General features: G+C 43.5%; 1 protein-coding gene across 1 annotated transcript in view; it reads right to left on the bottom strand.

Moving 5' to 3' along the window:
• The window catches only part of TM2D1 (TM2 domain containing 1), a 68,509-nt gene extending 49,434 nt beyond the window's left edge, over positions 1-19,075 (bottom strand). The window contains exons 1-4 of the mRNA XM_033916836.1: positions 18,928-19,075; positions 12,596-12,669; positions 10,592-10,700; positions 5,652-5,743 (exon numbers count right to left, since the gene is read on the bottom strand). Of these exons, the coding sequence (XP_033772727.1) occupies positions 5,652-5,743; positions 10,592-10,700; positions 12,596-12,669; positions 18,928-19,040 (388 nt within the window). The 5' untranslated portion in view covers positions 19,041-19,075. The remainder of the gene's footprint in view (positions 1-5,651; positions 5,744-10,591; positions 10,701-12,595; positions 12,670-18,927) is intronic.
• Between the last annotated feature and the right edge of the window lie 3,597 nt (positions 19,076-22,672).

The raw sequence follows: 22,672 nt of genomic DNA, 5'->3' as shown, positions 1-22,672 counted from the left end.
TAGCTGCCTGCTGTCCCTGGATAACAACTGTTACGGTAAGTAACATTGCTTTATCCCAGGACAAGCAGGCAGGTATTCTCACTAGTGGGTGACCTCCAAGCTAACCCCAATGGGATGGTGGGAGAGTTGGCAACTTAAGAGAACAAATTTTGTAACACTGTTTGGCCAAACTGTCCATCCCGTCTGGAGAAAGTATCCAGACAATAATGAGAGGTGAATGTATGAACCGAGGACCAAGTGGCAGCCTTACAAATCTCCTCAATCGGTGTCGATCTGAGGAAGGCTACAGAGGCTGCCATTGCTCTGACCTTATGGGCTGTGACCTTACAGGGAAGAGATAATCCAGCCTGGGCATAGCAGGAAGAGATACAAGCCGCCATCCAGTTAGAGATGGTGCGCTTCGATACAGGTCGTCCCAACTTGTTTGGATCAAAGGAGACGAAAAGTTGAGGAGCAGTTCTGTGTGGCTTTGTGCGATCCAAGTAGAAAGCTAAAGCACGTTTACAGTCCAGAGTGTGTAAAGCAGATTCCCCAGGGTGAGAATGAGGCTTTGGAAAGAACACTGGAAGCACGATGGATTGATTGATGTGAAATTCAGAGACCACTTTAGGCAAGAATTTTGGATGAGTACGAAGAACCACCTTGTCATGATGGAATACAGTGAACGGTGGATCCGCCACTAGGGCCTGAAGCTCACTGACCCGGCGAGCTGACGTGAGGGCCACCAGAAAAACCACCTTCCAGGTGAGATACTTAAGTGGAGCCTTGTTGAGAGGTTCAAACGGAGGCTTCATAAGATGAGACAGGACAACATTGAGATCCCATGGCGACCGAACAGGCCGCAGCACGTGCCGAGAGCTCGAAGGCATCGTAGGAGGATTGCATCAGCTGCAGGCGTAACTGGGACAGGGTCGCCACCACCTCTTCAAACTCGAAACGAGCCTGAGCATCGATGAAAGGGATGAACTTGCGAAGTACCGGCAAGAAGAAATCCAAATATGAAGAGAAGAAAAAGTTGTAATTGAGCACTCGAGTCGCCATCATCGAGTTCTGATAGATACGTCTGCCAAACTTATCCATCGTTCTCCCCTCCCTGCCCGGAGGCACGGAAGCGTAGACTTGGGAGGGATGAGAACGCTTGAGAGAGGACTCGACTAGAAGGGACTGATGAGAAAGTTGAGCTCCCTCAAACCCCTTGTGGTGAACGATGCGGTATCGAGCATCCAGCTTACTGGGAACTGCGGGTATAGAATACGGTGTCTCAAAACAACGCATGAAAGTCTGGTCCAGCAGTTTATGCAGAGGAAGCCGAAGCGTCTCCGCCGGAGGATGAGGCAAATGCATGGTGTCCAGATACTCTTTAGAATATCGAGACCCAGTGTCCAAAGTCACATCCAAGTCATCCGCCATCTGTCGGAGAAAGGATGAAAAAGACAGTTGGTCCGCCAAGGCCGGCCGGCGAGACAGACTAGAAGAAGTGGAAGCCTCCGGTTCCAGGGAGAGCTGGGAGCGGCATGGAGAATAGGAGGTAGATGGTTCCTCATACTCTGGTCCCTCCGGCTGGGATAAATCCGACGAGGAGTATCCCAAACGCTGCATCTTCTTTTGCGGAGACACCTCCGAATGACGTGAAGAGTGTCGAGAAGAGTGCCGAGATCGATGCCCCTCCCGATGATGGGACGGGGAACGAGATCTTCTATGCATCGATCGATCCCTCGAAGTCTCGAAGGAATGGATAGGGCTAGATGCAGTGGATCGCAAAGGTGGTAGAGATGCGGACTCACGCAGCGCCACCCAAGTCTGGTATGGAGTGCGGAAGAACTCCTCCTGCGATGCAGTATGCCCAGGACTCCGATTATCAGGGGCCGATCTAGTACCCTGTTGTCGTGGAGGTGTGATGGGCTCCAAAGGCGGCATATCAGGAAGGGAAGCCCTCCTGGAGGATTCCGCCGCCCTCCGCCGATCCCCCTCGTTGAGCAGGGAGATCGAACGACGAGGGGGAGGGGGAGGGGGCGGACCGCCCCCTGGAACCGGGGCTGGAATGTCACCCTGAATGGTGGCAATAAGCCGGGGTCCCATAGTCTGCATAAGCTCGACAAACTGAGCTTCTAGCAGGGATCGCAGCGAAGCCGATATGGAGGGATCCGCACCGAAAGGGGGTCCTCCTGCACGGTCTTCGCGTTCCTTCGTGGCCAAGTGCTTCTGCTTACTAGCTTTAGGCACTTTGATGACCACGGGAGGGACAGTGGAAGGCGGTACCTGAACCGAGGAGACGGAGGCAGGCGCCGATGCTGAACTCGATGCTGAAGCCGGTGTGAACGATGCTGGCTTCACGATGCTCGATGCAGGAGTCGCCGATGCAGGTTTCGAACGGACCGGCGAAACCTCAACAGACGTAGAAGCAGACATGTCCTTGGCAGTCTCCATCTTGAACATCGACTCCCAAAGCAAGCAGCGCCGTTTAAACGAGCGCGCAGTGAGCGTGGAACAAGGCCGGCACGATTTCGGAACGTGTTCTGGACCAAGACACTGAAGGCAGCGTCGATGCGGGTCCGTCAACGAAATCGCACGCTGGCACTTGCTGCACTTTTTAAAACCGGTGATTGGCCGGGACATAGGCCGGAAAATCGACGCTGCAAGGTCGAAGGCGCTAGGCCGCAGCCACAAGGCCGGCCCGGCCGAACCGCCGGAAGAAATAATTTTAACTTTTTTTTTTTTTTTTAGAAAAAATAAATTAAAAGTGAAATAAATTCAAAGAAACAAAAAACGCGGGTTAAAGAAGGCAAAAAACTGAAATTCAGTCAGCGCAGAATGAAGAGAAACTTCTCAGCTCCGCGGAAAGAAAAGAACTGAGGAGACACGCCCGGTACATCGGGCGGGAAGGCACTGGCGCATGCGCGGTGCGGGCATCTCGAAACTTCTGAGTTTCTTCAAGCAAGACATGCTTGCAAGATGTCCGTATCGGGGCTCTGTCGGATGACATCACCCACTAGTGAGAATACCTGCCTGCTTGTCCTGGGATAAAAAATAATTCCATCCACATAAAAGTAAATCATCCACATAAGAGCCTTAAAGGACCTAGTCCGCTAGGGATACAGGACCCAACACGGTCCGCGTTTTGACAAAAAGTCTTCTTCAGGGGTCCCTGGGGGGTCCTATAAAGGCGAGTACGTGGGAACCAATTGTGTGGTGAGCCGGAAGTGAGACACTGCTTGCATTTGTACAACAGCACTGTGCGCCCTGTGTCAGGCAGGAAGGCACTTGCGCATGTGCGGTTCGGGCTATCACAAACTTTCTAAGATCTTAAAGTGGCAATGCACTTTTAAAGTGGTCCGTACTGGGGCGTCGGTGACATTACCCATATGTGAGAATATGCTGCCTGCTTATCCAGGGATAATATCTAGAACCTCTGATCATATGGCTCTGCAGTCCTTGCTTTCGGACCCATGCCTGGCTCTGCTGCTCTACAACTAGCTGCCCTCCACAGCAGCTGAAGGGACACGTGTAGTTTTCCTTAGGCTGTGTTTGAAGCTGTAAATCCAGACACTGTTTGCCTTCTCTTGCTGAAATACTGCAAGGCCATTTTATGTTTGAGAAGATGTGTTCTTATCTTGTTGTGAAGTGAATTCAATTGTTTTCTTATCTAAAGCTGCTTGCAAATACAGCTAAGACAAAGGCTCTGCTGACCAAAGCACCCTTTGGACTTCAGCCTTTAGATAGAAAGATGCTTGTTATTTCTTTAAAGTTTCATGTGACCTGTGTCCATATATGGTTTGTATTTACGTCACATGCTGACGACATTGACTCATGTAAAATGATATAAAAGAGTTGTAAAGCTGACAATAAACTGGACATGTTTGGGAGATAATTTCTTGTCTCTAAGATACTGTCCCCAGATGCATCTGTCTTGCAAATGACAGAGAAAGAGTATGGGGCAGTAATTGGGACCTAATCCTTTTCAGCAGCTTGTTTCTCCCATCTCTTCAGCTGCTTCAGGCACGTCTTGTCATGGATACTAAAAACTTCCCAAGTTTTAAATTAAATATTCACACAACAGTTCTCAGTGCCTGAAGGCAACACAAAACCAAGTTGAATTTATTGAAAATCATGTCTATCTTTTTTTCAATTTTTTTAACTAACACAATATGCAACCAGTCCTACCACTGCAAGAAAATTAGCTCATACCAATGTCAGATATGCCCTCATCTAGCCTTCTCCACATGGAAAGAGGTATGGCTTAATTTTGCCAGAGTTCTGGAAGGTAATTAAGTTCTTATCTTCTCAGCATTCTTTGCAGAACATGCTACAGAATACCTTATCTCACAGATCTAAGTCTTCTTTCAGCATGCACATTAAGTTTTTGGATTCCACAAAAGTTCTTAAGTTCCACAGCATTGAAAAAGAGGGCAAAGAGAAAGAGTCCCCGCAAAGAAACAGATGAGAAAGAAGGATTTGATCTTCTGCCTTTCTATGATACAACCAAAGTAGTTTATATTTATTATATGCAGGTACAATACAGTATATGGGGGAAGCCACTGCTTACCCTGGAGCGGTAGCATGGAATGTTGCTACTCCTTGGGCTTTGACCAGGTACTGGGGACCTGGACTGGCCACCGTGAGAGCGGGCTACTGGGCTTGATGGACCATTGGTCTGACCCAGTAAGGCTATTCTTATGTGGCGATTAGCCAGGGAAGGATAAGCAAATTAGGATTCCAGCAAGATTAAACAGGTTTATTCTCGCCAAATAGTAAAATGATTCACAGCACTCACAATGACCCAATGTAAACATGTTTTGGCAAAAACTGCCTGTGTCAGAGGTTCACCAACGTCTGGAAGTAGTTCTGCTACTACTGCAGTATTAAGTTTTAGCCAAGGACAAACCTAGGAGTATTCAAGGATCATCATTACAGTGTACAGAATTTGTCATACTACAGTTATAGACCTTAACACAAGGCAATTTAGGCAGAAATATGGTCATGTTGGGGCATTGAGCACTGTGAATCATTTTATAGTCATATTTTGATATTACAGACCTTTTAATCATGATTTGCTTATTTCTCCCCTTAGTTTTTCCTCCAGAAATTTGTCCAAACCTTTTTATAAACTCAGCTATGCTACCCACTGTTACAACAGTTCCACAGCTTAACTAGCCATTCAATGAAAAGAATATTTCCGCTGATTTGTTTTAAAGGTATTATTTTGTAACTTCATTTAAAGGATTTGGTTTTAAGTCACAAAGTTGGATTAGGGGGGTCATAAAAACATACCCTCCCCCCTCTTTTACGAAGCCACGTTAGGCTTTATCATCACCGGCCACGGCAGAATTCCTATGAGTATCGGAGCTAATACTGCTGCCACTGATGATTAAAAAAAAAAAGCCTAAAATGCGGCTTCATAAAAGGGGGAGGGGATACTAAATATATAATGCTTAAGTATAAATGCAAACAAAAAGTTAGTCATACAAAAGTAATACTGCTGAAGGACAAAAACAAGCAAAAATTGTGCCTCGTGAATGAGACACTAAAGTGATGTAACACTATTTTGCATAAAGTCAAAACCAGGAAGTGGTAGTTTGATAACTTTTCATACAGAAGTTAAGGCAATTTTAGCATCTACAACAAAAAAACTAAAATCAAAGTTCAGTATTTACCTAAAGCTGGATATCCTAGATAAAATCTATCTGCGCCCAACCATCCAAGGAACAGGGAGAGTGCCACTGCCACTTTGTATGAATAGCCGTTCCTACGTGAAAAACAAGCTGCACATTATTACAAAGGTAAAATTTCACCTCTTTGGTTTATGTTACTCAGCCTTTTAAGGTCAACTGTCTGAATGCATGGAAATCAATGACTTTTGCAGCTCAGCTACGGACGGTTGCAAACAGAAGTAGGATAGAAGCTTCAGGGAGGTTTTGGAGGACTTGAGCTCTGAAGATACACCACTTCTGTGCAACACCATCCAACTGCATGGAAATCCAACAAACCTGAATCTAGGCTTAGAGCTTCTTTAGGCTTACCAATCATAAACGTACTAGTCTTTAAGCCCTACATTAACGGGTGCTAGAATAGATGTCTGTCTGTCTGTGTTTCTTTATCTCTCTCTCCTTGGCCGCTGTCTCCATCCTTCTGTCTCCCCCTCCCCCTCGAGCAAAGCTGTCTGCCCCCAGCACCCACCTCCCCCCAAATGTCTCTCCATGGCCCTCTTCTGTCTTCCCACCCCAGAGCAAAACTGTCGGTCCCCAGCACACCTCCCCCCAAAGCAGCCCCCTTTCCCTATCTCTCCATGGCCCCTTCTGTCTCCCCCCAGCATACCCCTCCCCCCAAAGCAGCCCCCTTTCCCTCTCCCTGTCTCTCCATGGCCCCTTCTGTCTTCCCCCAGAGCAAAGCAGTTTGCCCCAAGCACACCCCTCCCCCTAAAGCAGCCCCCTTTCCCTCTCCCGCTGACTCTCTCTCTGGCCCCCTTTCTCTGTCTGTCTTTCTGTTCCTCTCCCTGCCCCTGTGTCTTTCTTTCTTTCTTTCTGTCTCCCTCCCTCCCGCAGTCTGTCTCATTTTTCCCTATTTCCCTGTGCAACAGCATTTCCATCCCACTTCCCTATGCAGCAGCAACAGCATTTCCCTCCTATCCCCCCCTTTCCTGTGCAGAAACAGTAGCAGCATTTCCCCCCCTTTCCCTTCTCTTCCCTTCTCTTCCCTGCTCCGTTCGGCCCCTCCCCCCTTCTTTTACTGCCATTGTCCTGCTCCATCCGGCCTGCTCCTGACCCTCCCACCGCCGACAAACCTTGGGGCTCCAGCCGCATAGGCAGCACTTTAAACACGCTGCTTCGCGGCCTTCTACTGCCGATTTCCTCTGCCGCGTCTGTCTCCGATGATGTCAACAGAGACGCGGCAGAGGAAATCGGCAGTAGAAGGGCGCGAAGCAGCGTGTTTATAATGCTGCCTACGCCGCTGGAGCCGGGAGGTTAGGGGGGAGAGAGAGAGAGAGAGCACAGTTGCGCGCCTCCAGCCCCTGCATGCGCCCTGAGGTTTAGAATGTTGCCACAGAAGCACACCTCAGGGCGCCAGCGCTCACGAATTTTCAAGAGCGCATGCGCCTCTATCATTTTATTATTATTGATTGTCATGGTTGATAGCGATTACACAAGACAACCAAATTTTTTTTTTTCGGAATCTGATAACACAGCACATTTTTCTAAATCGGATTTTCACGCTGATTTCAGATCTGCTGGGTTTTTTTTTTTTTCAGTCACGTAAACTTTTAAAGCTATGACTAATGTTAGTTTGTAGGGTTTTAAGAATTGCAGCAGCATCTTAAAGAAAAGTTGCAGTCTCTTTGGTCCAAAGTCAAATAAGCACACGGCATAGCATAATTATACTAGACTGTGTCACTTAGTAACCAATATTTCCTTACACATCCAGGGTGGGGGAGGGGAGGGGAAAGTATTTGGAAGAGTTTAAAAATATTTAAATATAATATTGTAATAAATAATATGATTTACTATATTAATAGTTGGGAGGAGGGAGGAAAATGGATGTTTTCTTTAATAATGTGTGAGGATCTAGGCCAGGTATCTATACTGTAAACCGCTTTGAAGTATACCGGTATACCGGTATACAAGAAATAAAATTATTATTATTATTAATATTTTATGCAATCTATTAAAGTTATATTAATTGTAATACACTGTCAAAGCTTGAAAATTAATAAAGAATTAAAAAAAAGAGCAACCAATATTTCTTCAAAAATGCTTAGAGTACGATTTCTTTTTGTGAGTTGTGTCTGGATTGTCACGGCACAACATCCAGCAGTAGTCGACCATCTTACTCTCATTCCAGAAACCTTGGTAGCAACGCTCCATTAACTGAATGTCCTGGTGAAAACGCTCTCCTTGCTCGTCACTCACCGTACCAAGATTTTCCAGAAAAAAAGTCTTGATGCGAGTGCAAAAAATGTATTTTTAATGACATGTGACAGACAAGTTTAGGTGACGGGATAATCGCGCGCCAGACACCAGCGCATCGACAATTCAGCGCAAGAAAGAAGCGTGCCGCTGAAAAACTTATTTTTAAAGAGCTCCGATGGGGGGGGTGGGGGGAACCCCCCCACTTTAATGTATAGTGTTCGTGCTGCCGTTGGAGGAGGTGTGGGGGGTGCTACCCCCCACATTATAGAGAAAATAGAACTTTTCCTAAAAAAAAAAAAATCTGAAAAAGTTCCATTTTCTCTACAATGTGGGGGGTTGCACCCCCCATAACCCCCCAACAGCAGCGCAAATACTATGCATTAAAGTGTTCCCCCCACACCCCCTGTCGGAGCTCTTTAAAAATAAGTTTTTCAGCGGCACGCTTCTGTCTTGCGCTGAATTGTCAGCACGCTGGAGTCTTGCATGCCACTGACTATGAACCCAAGCTTCTGATAGGAGTTAAGGAGATTCTTAACTCCTTCCTTGTATGTAGGAGACATGGTTGCCCAGAAAGTTTTCCACTAACCACCTGAATGCCTCCCAAGCTTCTAGCTCAGCTGCTGAGAGCGACTGCTTAAAATCTTCATTCTGCATAACGAACTTCACCTGTGGGACTATAAATATCCCTTCCTTCAGTTTTGCAGCACTGATTTTTGGAAATTTCTTAACAAGATATTGAAAACCTGGCGAGTTTACTTTACCAGGTTCTTCATCAACCCCAGTATGATATGAGGAAGTGGAAGAAATATTCTATGAGGATCCACCAATGGCATAAATTTTACATTGCTTGTCCCTGGGTTATATGTAACCCTCAGTTGCCAGACACGCTTGACATAATTTTTAGCTGTGGATCTGCTATCCCACAAGCACAGGAAATAGCATTATTTAGTGAATCCTCTTTGCATTCCTATTAGCATGCCAATGACCTTCAGATCACCACAGATGTTCCACAGGTGTTTTTTTATAACTGATTGATTCTAGTAAATTCTTCATATTCTCATAAGACTCCTTTAAATGAGCAGAATGTGCAACTGGTATACTTGGTTTGGAATTTCCGTTGTGCAGTAACACTGTCTTCAAGCTTCTCTGTGAAGAATCAATAAAGAGATGCCATTCATCTGGACAATGCACTTGTGACAAACTGTTGAAGAGCCCGTTGATGTCATGACAAAAGCACAATGAGCCATTTACAGCAAAGAATGTTGTTACGATTCCCTTTTCTATAATGAGTTATATTAGCATCTTTTGCAAGCAAGTGCTTAAGCCTTGAAGCAAGAAGTTCTGCTTTTTCTTTTGAAAGATTTAGATCACGAATAATATCATTGAGCTCAGCTTGTGTAAAGAGGTCTCTGGTTCTGAATTTTCATCATTCACATAATCAGGATCAGATAATTCTGGATTGTGACCAGTTGCTGCATCGCACTATACTTCAGGGGTGTGTGAATCCCCTCACCCTAACTGAAAAGTGCTCCTTGAGGAGAGACCTCTGGCTGGTTTCAGCCTCTTAGTTTGAGACTGAACTCTGAGGACTTTCTTAGAGATCAGACTCCACAGGTATAGCTTTTCTGGCTCTTCAGCCAACTAGGAGCAGGGTATTGCTTTGGTAGGATTTTCCTGTGCTTTCTTTTTTTTTCCAGGTTTAAGTACTTCTGCAACCACAGTATGGATGGGAAACATTGTATCACCAAAGCTGCTGCTCAGGTTACAGCTTCTGTTTCTGTGCAGACAGAGGTTCCACGTGCAAGCTGTCTTCAGCTTGAATCTCTCATTAAGGAAGTAAAAGAACAGAGAGGAGGTGGCAAGACTCCGAAGCATCCTTGAGAATGAGAAGTACATTGATTAAATGGTTCATGAAGCATCAAAGATTTCCAGCAGTGGGGAAGATGAGGCTGTACCTCCCTTTTATGTGCTTTTTCTCAATAAATTGTAGTTCCTCCCTTTTTTTCCTATTGTTCTCATATCACAAATCCAACCAATTATGTCAGTCCTGGATGGTCTATGTTTACTATTTGTTGTTTGTTCCCTATTTATATTTAACTTTTTAATGTACAACGCTTTGTATTCCAGGAGAAGCGTTTCATCAAATTTTAATGAACTATGAAGATCGGTACTGTGACTCCACTTCCCCTTAAGCAAATAAAGGAACAACTTTTAAAAACTATCATAACAGATAAAGACCTTTAGGTTCATCTGCTCACCTTCTCCAATACAATGCCACAAATCTAGGCTACTTCCAATTTTCACTTTACTTCTTTGCCATTAGGAGGACCTCTGTGATTAAATTGTTTTAAAAGTTGTTACCAATTTGATCTGCACTGCTTCTACAGGAAGGCCATGTCAAGTATTCACCCTTTCAGTAAAAGTAGTATTTTCTAATGTTACTCCTTAGTCTGCCTGCCAGGAGCCTCAAAATATCAGTTATTTTATAAAGAATACCATTAGACCCTTTGCTACCCTTCTGAAAGTTTTTACTTTATTATAGGTATTCCGACATCCTGGAGACAAGCTACATAGATTATATGAATCTCAATATGCAGAGAATGCCATATCAGGTATTATTTTTATGTAAAATGGGTGGGGATTAAGGTTAAAAATATAAAATGAATTCCTTAATAAAATATTTTACTTACACATTACGACAAGTTATGGGTTTGTAAAATCCAACTTCTTTTCCAGTGAAAAGCGTTTCATTTCCATTGTAATCCTTACAGGTAATGTTGGGTGCGGGACGACATGGAGCTAAGAATGCAAAAGGTTAGATACTTTTATGGTTAAAATATTTATCTTAAGTTACAAAAACGTTTTTAAAATAACTAAGATAAAACCTCCACCAACCATTACTCAGTCCATTTTAAAGAACATACATAGATGAAAAATTCTGTTTCCTGGTAACCTTGTGCCAAACTCAAATTTTACACAGCAAATTTATGGAAAAATATATGGATTATTTTTTTTTTTTTTAAGTACAATATGTTTTTATTGCAGAAATACTGAAGCAGTAAACATTATTTCTGTAACTAGAGTTTAAAAAGTTCTTAAGTATCAAACATGAATAGAAAAGTGAAGGGGAAAAAAGCTTGAGAACAACAGAGAAACATGAGCGTTTCCCTGACATCCAAAATCTGAGGTATCCTGCATTAGACTGGTGTAAAGGGAGGGAACACAAAAGCCAAGAATGTCTGGAGATGAGAAGATGCAATACTGATTCTTTGGAATGCAAGAAACTCTTCAAGCCCTTAGGAGCTGGCTTCTAGTTTTGCCCTGGGCAGAGGAAGATGAATTTCAGGAGCAGATTCACAAGTTAAATATGCAAATTTCTGGACTGTTTTCTACAGAGCATGAATGAATGTGCATTTTACTGGCAGATTCTATTAAAGAGGCCAAAAGTTAGGCGCCTAGATTGGCACGCCTAGCTGATCTAGGTACCTAACTTAATTATTTTAAAAGCTTAATTGGCGTCAACAATTAGCACCCCATAATTGGCGTAATTTTAATTTAATTGGGTGGTAGGCGCCTAGTCCAATGTGCTTACTAGAAAGTAGGTATGGTTAGGGGCAGATCATGTGCATGTTCTGCAGGTAGTGGTATCTAGGACAAAACAAACCCTGGCATAAAAAGGGTACGTCTAAGGTTTAGATGCCTACTGGTGCCTAAGTCCACTTTAGGCACTGCTAGGCTTGACTCTATAAATGGCGTGAGAGTACGACATAGTGACAGAACTCATCACCGCTCCTGTCCCCATGGACAACAATGGGAAACAATCCCATGCCATTCTTTAGTGTCTTGAGGTTAAAATATATGGATTTCTTAATTTTGTAGGATACTGGGGAGTATAAAATAAACTTGTATAGTACTCCTTTTACTAAACAGCGCTAGATTTTAGCATAGCCCATTTAGTAAAACCCAGCATTAACCATCTACTTCATCAATTCTTTCAGGCTACTTTGACAAACCCATCTCATCCCAGACTTCCATTTGCAGCCACATTGCAAAGAAAAGAAGCCTCCTTCCACATACACCAGCTTTAAAAAAAAAGGCATCTCCAGATTCTGGTTGTTCAGCTACATGGCAGCAGCAATTTTGTGGGTGCACTTAAGCAATCACTCTACGACTCCTGTGCATGCAGCCCAAGACTTAAATGACTCTGCACCATTTAAACTCAATGTAATTGCATTAAAAAGAAATTAAATATGTGACCAACTTTTGGAAATACTTTGATTGGGCTAATTTATCACCTACAAGTTATTGACTAAGCTTTATTTTGTATTTCCAAGTGGATTAACAAGGCAGTTGCATTTCTTAAAAAGAGAAAGCTTAAAAAGCAACCTCCAAAACATTGTCTCCTTTCTACATTGCAGCCATCATGACTTTCTGCAGTATTAGACACACTACACAACTGGGTGCACCTGTATACTTATAAAAACAATCACTAGTTTTGGGGACTGGTGAAATTCTAAACACTTCATATTTCATGTTTTGCTTCCTCAACTGAACATACATATTCCATATCAGTATTCATAAAGCAAAACACACATACATATATTGGGTATCAATGGCAGTTCTTTGTGCAAGAGTATACAACGCAGGTGTGCCCTGAAATCAGCATCATCAGGCAGACTTACAGAAAGACTTACCATAAGCTGTAGAGTTTGTGCATCCAACTGGTTCTTGTGTCATATTATTTATTTCAGGATCATCACAAATATATGTTAAAACGGTCAAGAAAACTTGCTCAAAAAGTATTACACACTAGACAGTTAAGAGGGCTCTTTGTTATACAGGACTAGTTCACCATTTTCAAAACTAAGATGACCAAAAAACGGCATAAATTGGTGCTGATTTTCAAAACCATCTTTCTGGACGTCTTGCGAGGCATTCTACCCATTGTGTGTCCGAGACTAAAGGGGGGAGGGTGTTGAAGATACGTTCTGGATGGGCTCAGACACAGGACATCTTGTGGCAATAAACATTTCCCAAGACGTCCTGGACGCAACTTAGATGTCCGAGGCTAGACCCATTTAAAAAGCATCTTAAGTGCCAAAAATGTACCCAAAATAACTAGATGATCACTGGAGGGATTAAGTTATGTCCCCAGTGGTCACTAACCCCTCCCACCCCCCAAAATTCTGAATGAAACAGTACACGCCTGTCTCTAGAACAGCAGCATCTGGTATGGGAATGCTTAGTAGAGCATTACAAAGGTGTCAAAGCTGACAGCGAGAGAAAGCTTGTGGGTCAGCCACATGCAGTGGCTGTCTGCATCCCTGCAACAATAAGTGCCGCTGAAGGTAGGATGGGTCAGTCCAGCTGGACGGCCCTGAAGGAAGCGAGTGCGGCCCTGGGAGCGAGCAAGTAGGGAGAAAGGGGACATGATTTGGAAGAAAGGAGGGGGTGGGGAACCTTGGGAAACAGGAGGGGAATGATTTGGGGACAAAGGCTGGAAGGCAGGGAGGGGGGTCATGAACTTGGGACACAAGGGAGGGAGGAAGGAGCACTAACTTGGGACATGGGAGGGAGATAATAGAAAGGGAAAATTGTTGGGCATGAGTGAGTGAGAGGGAAAGAGATGGTGCATATGGGGAAAGGAAGAAAGGAAAATTGGGCATAGAAAGAGAGAGATTGAGAGAGGAGTGAGGTCGAGATGCATGGGGACTAATAGGATGAGAGGGAGAAATGTTGGCTATGGTGGCAGAGAGGGACCAGAGGGATGGATTGAAGAGGAGGAATGTTGGACATAATGATGGGAGGGAGAGATGTGGCATGGTGCTGGAGAGGGGTGATAGGAGAAATGTTGGGCATGGGGCTGGTGAGCAGTGGTGAAAAATGCTGCATATGATCCAGGAGATGAGAAAGGGAGAAATGTTGCCAATAGGGGTGGAGGAGAGAGGAAGAAAAGTAGGACTCATGGAGGGACAGACAGAGAGATGTTGGTTGAGGAAGTGAATGAGGTCCAGAGAGAGAAAGTGTGCAGGAGGTAAGAAAGAAAGAAATATTGGATGCACAGTCAGAAGGAAGTATAGAGACTCATGAAATCACCAGACAACAAAAGTAGGAAAAATTATTTTATTTTCAATTTAGTTATTGAAATGGGTCAGTTTTGAGAATTTGCATCTGCTGCCTATGTTTTGCACTATATTTTTCTATAGTTGTTACCGAGATGGCATTGCATATTTTAAAATCATTTGCCTTGACCTCTTTGAAAAAAAAAAAAAAAAAAAAAATCAACGAATATAAATGATAATTAACATTTTTCTCTGCATACAGTGTGCTTTGTTTTTTAATTTTGTGGTTACCATTATGTATTAATAAGATTATGTTTTGTGTATATGAAAAATGAATGGAAGAAATTGCATTACAATTAGTACTATTATTTTGGGGGTGGGGTCTGGGGTGGAGCTTAGGCGGGAGTACTCGGTTGATATTTGTTAGACCTAGGGGATACTTGGCTTGAAGTAGTTGAGAAACACTGCTCTACACAAAGGTAGAAGTAAGGAAGAAGTAGGGAATTACAGGCCAGTAAGTCTGACTTTTGTGGTAAGTAAATTAATGGAAATTATTTAAAAAAAAAGAGAATGGTGAAGTTTCTGGAATCCGGTGGATTACAGGACCAGAGGCAACATGGATTCACTAGAGGTAGGTCTTGTCAGACAAATCTGATCAATTTCTTTGACTAGATGACAAGAAAATTAGATAGCGGGAGAACACTAGATGTGGTGTATTTAGATTTTAGCAAAGCCTTCGACAATTTTCCACACAGACAACTAATAAATAAACTGAGTGTCCTTAGGATGGGCCGGGACAGAAATTGGTTGAATGGAAGATGACAGATGGTAGTGTTCAATGGAGATTGCTCTGAGGAAAGGGATGTTACCAGTGGTGTGCCTAAAGGTTCTGTTCTTTTTAACATTTTTATAAGCAATATTGTTAAAGGACTTTCAGATAAGATTTGCCTCTTTGTAGATGATATCAAAATCTGCAATAGAGCAGACACATCGGATGGTGTGAGTAACATAAAGAAAGACCTAGCGAAGCTTGAAGAATGGTCTGAAATTTGGCAGCTAAAATTTAATGCTAAGAAATGCAAGGTCAAGCATTTGGGCTGCAAAAACCTAATGAAACGGTACAGTTTAGGGGGTGAAGAACTTATGTGCACGACAGAAGAGCGGGACTTGGGTGACGATCTTAAGGTGGCCAAACAAGTTGAAAAGGTGATGGCGAAAGCTAGAAGGATGGTATTGATGCTCCTGTATAAGACTCTGGTGAGACCTTATTTAGAATATGGTGTACAATTCTAGAGACCGCACCTTCAAAAAGATATTAAAAGGATGGAGTCGGTCCAGAGGACGGCTATTAAAATGGTGCATGGTCTTCATAAGGCGTATGGAGACAAACTTAAACAGCTCAATATATATATTTTGGAAGAAAGGCAGGAGAGGGGAGATATGATAGACACATTTAAATACCTACATGGCATAAATGCACACGAGTTGAGTCTCTTTCATTTGAAAGGAAACTCTGGAATGAGAGAGCATAGGATGAAGTTAAGAGGTGATAGGCTCAGGAGTAATCTAAGGAAATACTTTTTTACAGAAAGGGTGGTAGATGCGTGGAACAGTCTCCCAGAAGAGGTGGTGGAGTCAGAGACTGTCTCAATTCAAGAAAGCATGGGATAGGCACGTGGGATTTCTTTAGAGGAAGAGATAATGGTTATTGCGTATGGGCAGACTGGGCTTTGACCTTTATCTGCCATCATGTTTCTATGTTTCTCCAGTACTGTCTAAAATCCTATATAGGTGCATTGTTCTACCCAGAAATTTTTGCCATCTAGGTGGCATGAAGAAATAGTCTGTTGGGAGCAGGGGATTAATACAAATAGAATATTTTCTGTTAAGATATGCGATTGTAGTAATCTATTTTGAGGTCATCTATTTTGAGGTAAGGGGGCAGGGAGACAGGGGAGGGGATCACTCGTCAGCGTGGGAGAGTGGGCACCTCTCCCACTGCGGGGGGAGCGAGGAATTGGGTCAGGTCGTGGCGGGGATTTTAGGGCAGCAGGAGTGTGAGTCTAAGTTATGTAATTTTCAATTTATTCAATTGTATACACTATTATAAACTTTTGTTAATGGCATAGAACTTCACGGTCCTGTGGTATATAAGCTGATTGTTAAGTTATGTTAATAGGTATGTCACCCAGCTATCATTAAAAAGGTTCTGGAGAAAACACTGCAACATGTGAAGTCCGATGTCAACTGGACTGTCTAGTCACCAAGCAATCTCACCCCCAACCACCAAGCTATTCATGCTCCTAATGACTGAGGGCCAGATTTTAAAAACTTGCCATACCTTTACCAATGGTCACTAAACCGGTTCCAGCTGGTTCAGCATGCCACTATTTTATTGGTCAATTATCAGAACAGCTCACTGTGGTCTTTTCTGAGATTCCAAGCAGACTGGCTGCCATGCAAATATAGTACAACTAAGTCAATAAAATGGTAGTAAAATAGGGTCATGTAGACTGCTCTGAATTGACTCTAGACAATATAGAACAGGGGTGTCCAATGTCGGTCCTCGAGGGCCGCAGTCCAGTCGGGTTTTCAGGATTTCCCCAATGAATATACATGAGGTCTATTTGCATGCACTGCTTTCATTGTATGCTAATAGATCTCATGCATATTCACTGGGGAAATCCTGAAAGCCCGACTGGATTGCGGCCCTCGAGGACCGACATTGGACACCCCTGCTATAGCTCTCAATAATCAATCATAATCACTCTGGGAGATTCCTTATCATTGCCAGGAGAATCTAGTTCTATTACATTTGCGGGCAAAAGGTCTGAGCTGCCATAGCCCTACTTTCCAGTTAGTGTCCACGATTCCTCCTGTCCCTCCCACCAATCCTCCCGGGACGTTCAATGACCCCCATTTGGCAGGAGGCATGCCCACTCCTGCTGCCAGGGTCTCCTGCCCCATACCTTTAAACTGAAGGATGGCAGGAGGGATGCCCACTCCCTCCTACCGCTGGAGTCCCCAGTGCTTCTGACAACCTCCACCCCCCCCCCAACAGCCCACTGCACCTTGAAATTGAAGGACGGCTGGATAGAGAAGAGCCTTAATCCGATACAAACTGCCTCACAGCTTTCAGATAATGGCTCTATATAAAAAAATGAGATACAAAGTACTGCATTACAACCTTACTAGAGTTCACCAACCATATGAATTATAACATAGAAAATGACAGCAGAAAGGGCCACGGCCCATCTAGTCTGCCCACACTAATGACCCACCCCCTAACTTTCTCGATGAAGAGATCCCACATGCCAATCCCATCTTTTCTTAAAATCTGGCACGCTGTTGGCCTCAATTACCTGTAGTGGAAGATTATTCCAGTGATCAACCACCCTTTCGGTGAAGAAATATTTTCTGGTGTCACCATGAAATTTCCCTCCCCTGATTTTCAACGGTTGCCCTCTTGTTGACGTGGGTCCTTTAAGAAAAAATAGATCTTCTTCCACCTCGATACGGCCCGTAACATATTTGAACGTCTCTATCATGTCACCCCTCTCTCTGTGTTCCTCGAGTGAGTATAGCTGCAACTTACCCAGCCATTCCTCATACGGGAGATCCTACATAATTCTTTCATGTAGGAATAGTCCAATCATGGTTTTGGGTTTTATTTGTCCCTTAGTTTTTTTCTACTAAAAAAATAAAACATATCATCCTACAGAATCATTCAAGTTCATAACCCTATTTTGAGGCATACTTCACACAGAAGAAACAAGAATAAGAACCAAGTTATAAAGCAGTCTTTGAAATTATTTTGCTTAGCGAAAATATGTATTCAAAAAGTAGGTCCTGGGGAGCCATATCAATGCCAATTAATTATATTTTGACCTTCAGCATTACAAACCTTTGGCACTTGTTTATTACAGTTAAAGTAAACTAGAAATGGTAGCCTACCTCTAAAGCAGGGATCTCAAAGTCCCTCCTTGAGGGCCGCAATCCAGTCAGGTTTTCAGGATTTCCCCAATGAATATGCATTGAAAGCAGTGCATGCACATAGATCTCATGCATATTCATTAGGGAAATCCTGAAAACAGGACTGGATTGTGGCCTTCAAGGAAGGACTTTGAGACCCCTGCTCTAAAGCTTTCAATTCCCAACTACAGAGAAGCTAGTCACGCAGTTCTGGAGATCTAGATTTTAGAACAGCTCTAAGCTTTCTGATCAGGTACTACAAATCCTACACTGCTTCGAGATAAATCATAACCCAGGACAAGCCATAAAAGTCTCCAGCTTTGACCGGGTAACTTGACCATCTCTCTACAACAGGGGTCTCTAAAATCCCTCCTCGAGGGCCGAATCCAGTCAGGTTTTCGGGATTTCCCCAATGAATATGCATGAGATCTATATGCATGTACTGCTTTCAATGCATATTCATTGGGGGAAATCCCGAAAACCTGACTGGATTCGGCCTTCGAGGAGGGACTTTGGAGACCCCCCCCTGCTCTACAACTACAGCAGTGGTTCCCAACCCTGTCCTGGAGGAACACCAGGCCAATTGGGTTTTCAGGCTAGCCCTAATGAATATGCATGAAGCAAATTTGCATGCCTATCACTTCCATCATATGCAAATCTCTCTCATGCATATTCATTAGGGCTAGCCTGAAAACCCGATTGGCCTGGTGTTCCTCCAGGACAGGGTTGGGAATCACTGAACTACAGAACACTCCAACCCATCATGCCGCCTGCAGACAAGTGGCTGCAAATATGACGCACCCCTCCGAGAAAAGGGAAACCGCTGATTAACTCGGCTGCTGTCTTTCCCCTGCCCAGCAAGACGAGACCGAGGCGGAGCTCCACCCCCTCGCTCAAGCGGCGCCAGGTCAGATTCTCTGCGTCTTGTCCCGCAGCCCGAGGTAGAGAGACAGACGGCGGGGCTAAAAGACACGACTCGGTGAGAAGGATATTGTCCTAGACGCAGTTCGTCGCATTTGATCAAGAAGTCAGCGCCGGTCTCGCACGTCAAGAAAATGCAGAAAAAACCCACGAAGCGAAAGCCCGGGTTCCAGCAAGGCGCCATATTGGCCACCGCTTTGTATCACATGACCGCCCGTCCTTAAAGAAATAGTGTACCGCCAAAGGGGCGGGGCCAAGGGCGACTGCAATGCCTTCGTCTCGGATCAGCCGTGCCTGGGTGGGTGGCATGGGCTTGGGAGAAGGGGGTGCGGTTTGATAAACGGTTGTAAACAAAAGCGTGAAACAAGGGAGGGTTCTAAGTAAATGAAAGAATACTGCAGTTAAAATAACAGGTTCACTGGGGGTAGGTGTGGAGAGGGATGGTAGAGGTTCAAACACATAGATAAAGTGGGGGTTTATTGAAAGTGGAATTTGTCTTTTATTATGTATATTATATTATTATAGTTGATGCATAACTGATGTGCTTTGATGTAGTATTTGCTGTATTTGATGATGTTTGCATCAATAAAAACTGTTTGAATTTAAAATAGGTTCACTGAAGGAAGTGGAGTTGTGATGTATATTGGGGTACTAGGAACACTATTGTAGTTTTAGTTGAAAATTATGTAGCCCGTTTTTAAAATGGGTTCATGGCATGCTGGTGATTTTATAATCCATTATAATCCTTTTAGGAAATGGAGGCAGCTCCTGGGTAGAATACATCACTTCTTTCTTTGAGTTATGTACCATATATAAACATACCAAAAAATGTCTTAACATCTAGTAGAAAAACTGCAAGCATAGAAAATACACACATTTATTTATTTACCATCAGGGCTTAGGGCCGTTTTTATCAAGCTGCGCTAGAGGTTTTTAACTTGATAAAAAAGGGGAAGGGGTAAAATTGAAGACTAAAAAGTACAGTAGTGGAACTGGAGGCTTGGCCATGGCCCAAAGTGAACTCCTATACACACAATAGGTACAGGGGGGAAGAGAGAGCATGAGCGTGGCATTGGGGGTGTGGAGAGGTGCCAGCGTCCTCACCAAGATGGTGACCAGGGTGGTCTGTCCCCCTACCCTTTACTATGCCACTGTCTCCACCCAGCTGTGGTAACTGCCCTGAAGCCCATAGAGGTGGCTTTGTAAAAGAGGGGGATTACACATTTTATGCCACAGTGTTCTCCCTGGAAATTTTGGCAGCCTGGTGATATGAAGGAAGAGCTGGGTGGAAACAGTGGCATAGTAAGGGGTGGGGGCAGACCACCCCGGCACCTCTTTACCCCCCACGCCACACTCATGCCCTCTCTTTCCCCCCTCCCCCTGTATCTCTTTAAAATTTTTGCCAGTGAACAACTACCCTAGCCAGTTGCTCATGCCGGCCTGGCTCCCTCTGAAATCACTTCTGGGTCACAGGGCCAAATAGTGACATCATAGGGAAAGCCAGCGCAAGCAACATGCTGGAGAAGCTGCTTGCACTGGTGAAGATTTATAGAGGTACCAGGTGGGGAGGGCATGAGTGGGGTGTGGGGGTGCAGGAGTAGGGGAACAGCGAGGAGGGTACTCTATTCAGTTATTTGACAATGGTGCAGGAACAGTGGCAATATTTTTAAAGACTTCTTCCAGTGTCATCTGTCTACAGAGGTTTCTGTTTTAGTAATCTCGCTTTGTTCAAGCAGACCACCATAATCTCATGTTCACTGATAAATGCATGTTGTTCCATGCCAGCAATTAATTGGTCACATATTTTCACCATATCATCTGTATATGGATTTTTTTCGCCAGTGCTCACAAGGTCTTCATCATCACTGCTATCCTCAAGCTTTTCTATATTTAACACAGTTTCAACAATCTCACCATACTGAAGAAATGCACAACAGGTGCATCTTTGTCAATATTCAGCACTTCATTAATATTAGCTGCCTCTACCTTATTAACCTTCAAAGTCTTCCTCTATAGCAGGGGTGTCAAAGTCCCTCCTCGAGGGCCGCAATCCAGTCAGGTTTTCAGGATTTCCCCAATGAATATGCATGAGATCTATTTGCACGTACTACTTTCATTGTATGCTAATAAATCTCATGTATATTCATTGCGGACATCCTGAAAACCCGACTGGATTGCGGCCCTCAAGGAGGGACTTTGATACCCCTGCTCTACAGGTTCATTTTCATCAAACATTGTTGATGGCCAAAGTTTATGCCAAGCATTTTGCAATGCTGATCTAGTTACCTTTTTCTAGGCATTGGCAAGTGCATAAATGTCATCTTTAAAACTGAGCTCCTTGAGAAGTTCTTGAATTCTTATGCCTCTGTTCATTCCTTTGTTACAAGGCTATAGTATGGATATTATATTGCTTAGGTTAGGAGGTAAATGGCAGAAAACATTATTTTTCACAAGAAATTCTTGAGGTTGTCTAGAACCAGTAAAACTTCACAGTTCTATTCCAGCTCAGCTTCTTTACAATGAGCTCTTGCTGCTGGCACAAAGTGGTCACTAAATGTTTCTTCTGTGCTTTCTTGTTAGCATAATAGGCCACAGGTAGATAATGTACACCCTTGAAACTTCAGGGATGTTGGCTTTTTCCAATCACTGCCAACTTGAATTTATATGTGCCCGCAGCATTGGTACATGCAAGAACAGTTATCCTGTCCTTTATGTCCTTGAAACCAGATGGTTTTCGTTCATCAGCTGTTGTCAGTGTTTTTCTATGAACATAGCACCAGTACTGAACTTCAGTAAGGCAATAAAAACTCACCTCTTTCCTCTAACCTTTTATGAAATAGCTCCAGTCGAAATACCATTATCCATGAAACAAGATCAGCCATCACTGATACTACAATGCCCAGCCATGTATTCCATACCATATCATACCTAACATATTATCATTTGCAATTCCATGTACTGTCATGTACTATCATAGATGACACTTCCATACTTTGCCAGTCATTCCATGCTATACTATACCTAGCATATATTATCATTCACAGTTATATATTGTCCTGCCAGACCATGCACTATGTTACTACCATGCTCTTATACACATTGTCTGCTTTACCATATACTGTCATATATCATAATGCTCTGCCATGCTCTGTTATGTGCTCCCTTACCACGCTTTGTACTGTCAAGCTCTATTAGTTATCGCAATGTCATACCAAACTCATTACATCACTACTGCATGCTGTATGAGGCCTTGTCCTGTCATATCCTATTAAACATTGCCATGCTTTTGAGTACTATCATGCTCCTCTATGTATAGTCCTATCATGTCATGATCTAAAATGTACTTTCTACATTACTATACCCTGTTATGTTTTATTATGTATGTAAACTTGTAACCTGTTCTGAGTTCTTCTGGAAGAACATGATATAAATCCAAATAAATAAGGGAAAGGGATTCGGACTTGTATACTGCCTTTTTGTAGTTATACAACCACACTCAAAGCAGTTTTACATAAAGGTACTTCAAGCATTTTCCCTATCTGTCCCGGTGGGCTCACAATCTATCTAATATACCTGAGGCAGTGGAGGATTAAGTGACTTGCCCAGACAGCTGTTTCATCTGCACTGTAAATTTGTTCACTACCAAGGTTTCCATCAGATATCAGATTTTATTGTGATCTAATATTGTTTCTTTTTCCCCTCACCATTCTTGGAATTTTGTTATATCTTTTACTTTTCTTTATGTTAATAATTGTTTACTCAGGCACTTTAGCTAGATTGTGAGCCTTCGGGACAGATAGGGAAGTCTTAAGTACC

The sequence above is a fragment of the Geotrypetes seraphini genome, chromosome 12 (genome assembly GCF_902459505.1).
Source record: "Geotrypetes seraphini chromosome 12, aGeoSer1.1, whole genome shotgun sequence".
Lineage (NCBI taxonomy): Eukaryota > Metazoa > Chordata > Amphibia > Gymnophiona > Dermophiidae > Geotrypetes > Geotrypetes seraphini.
Note: the sequence above shows the minus strand (reverse complement) of the source record. Positions and strands in the feature narration are given on the sequence as shown.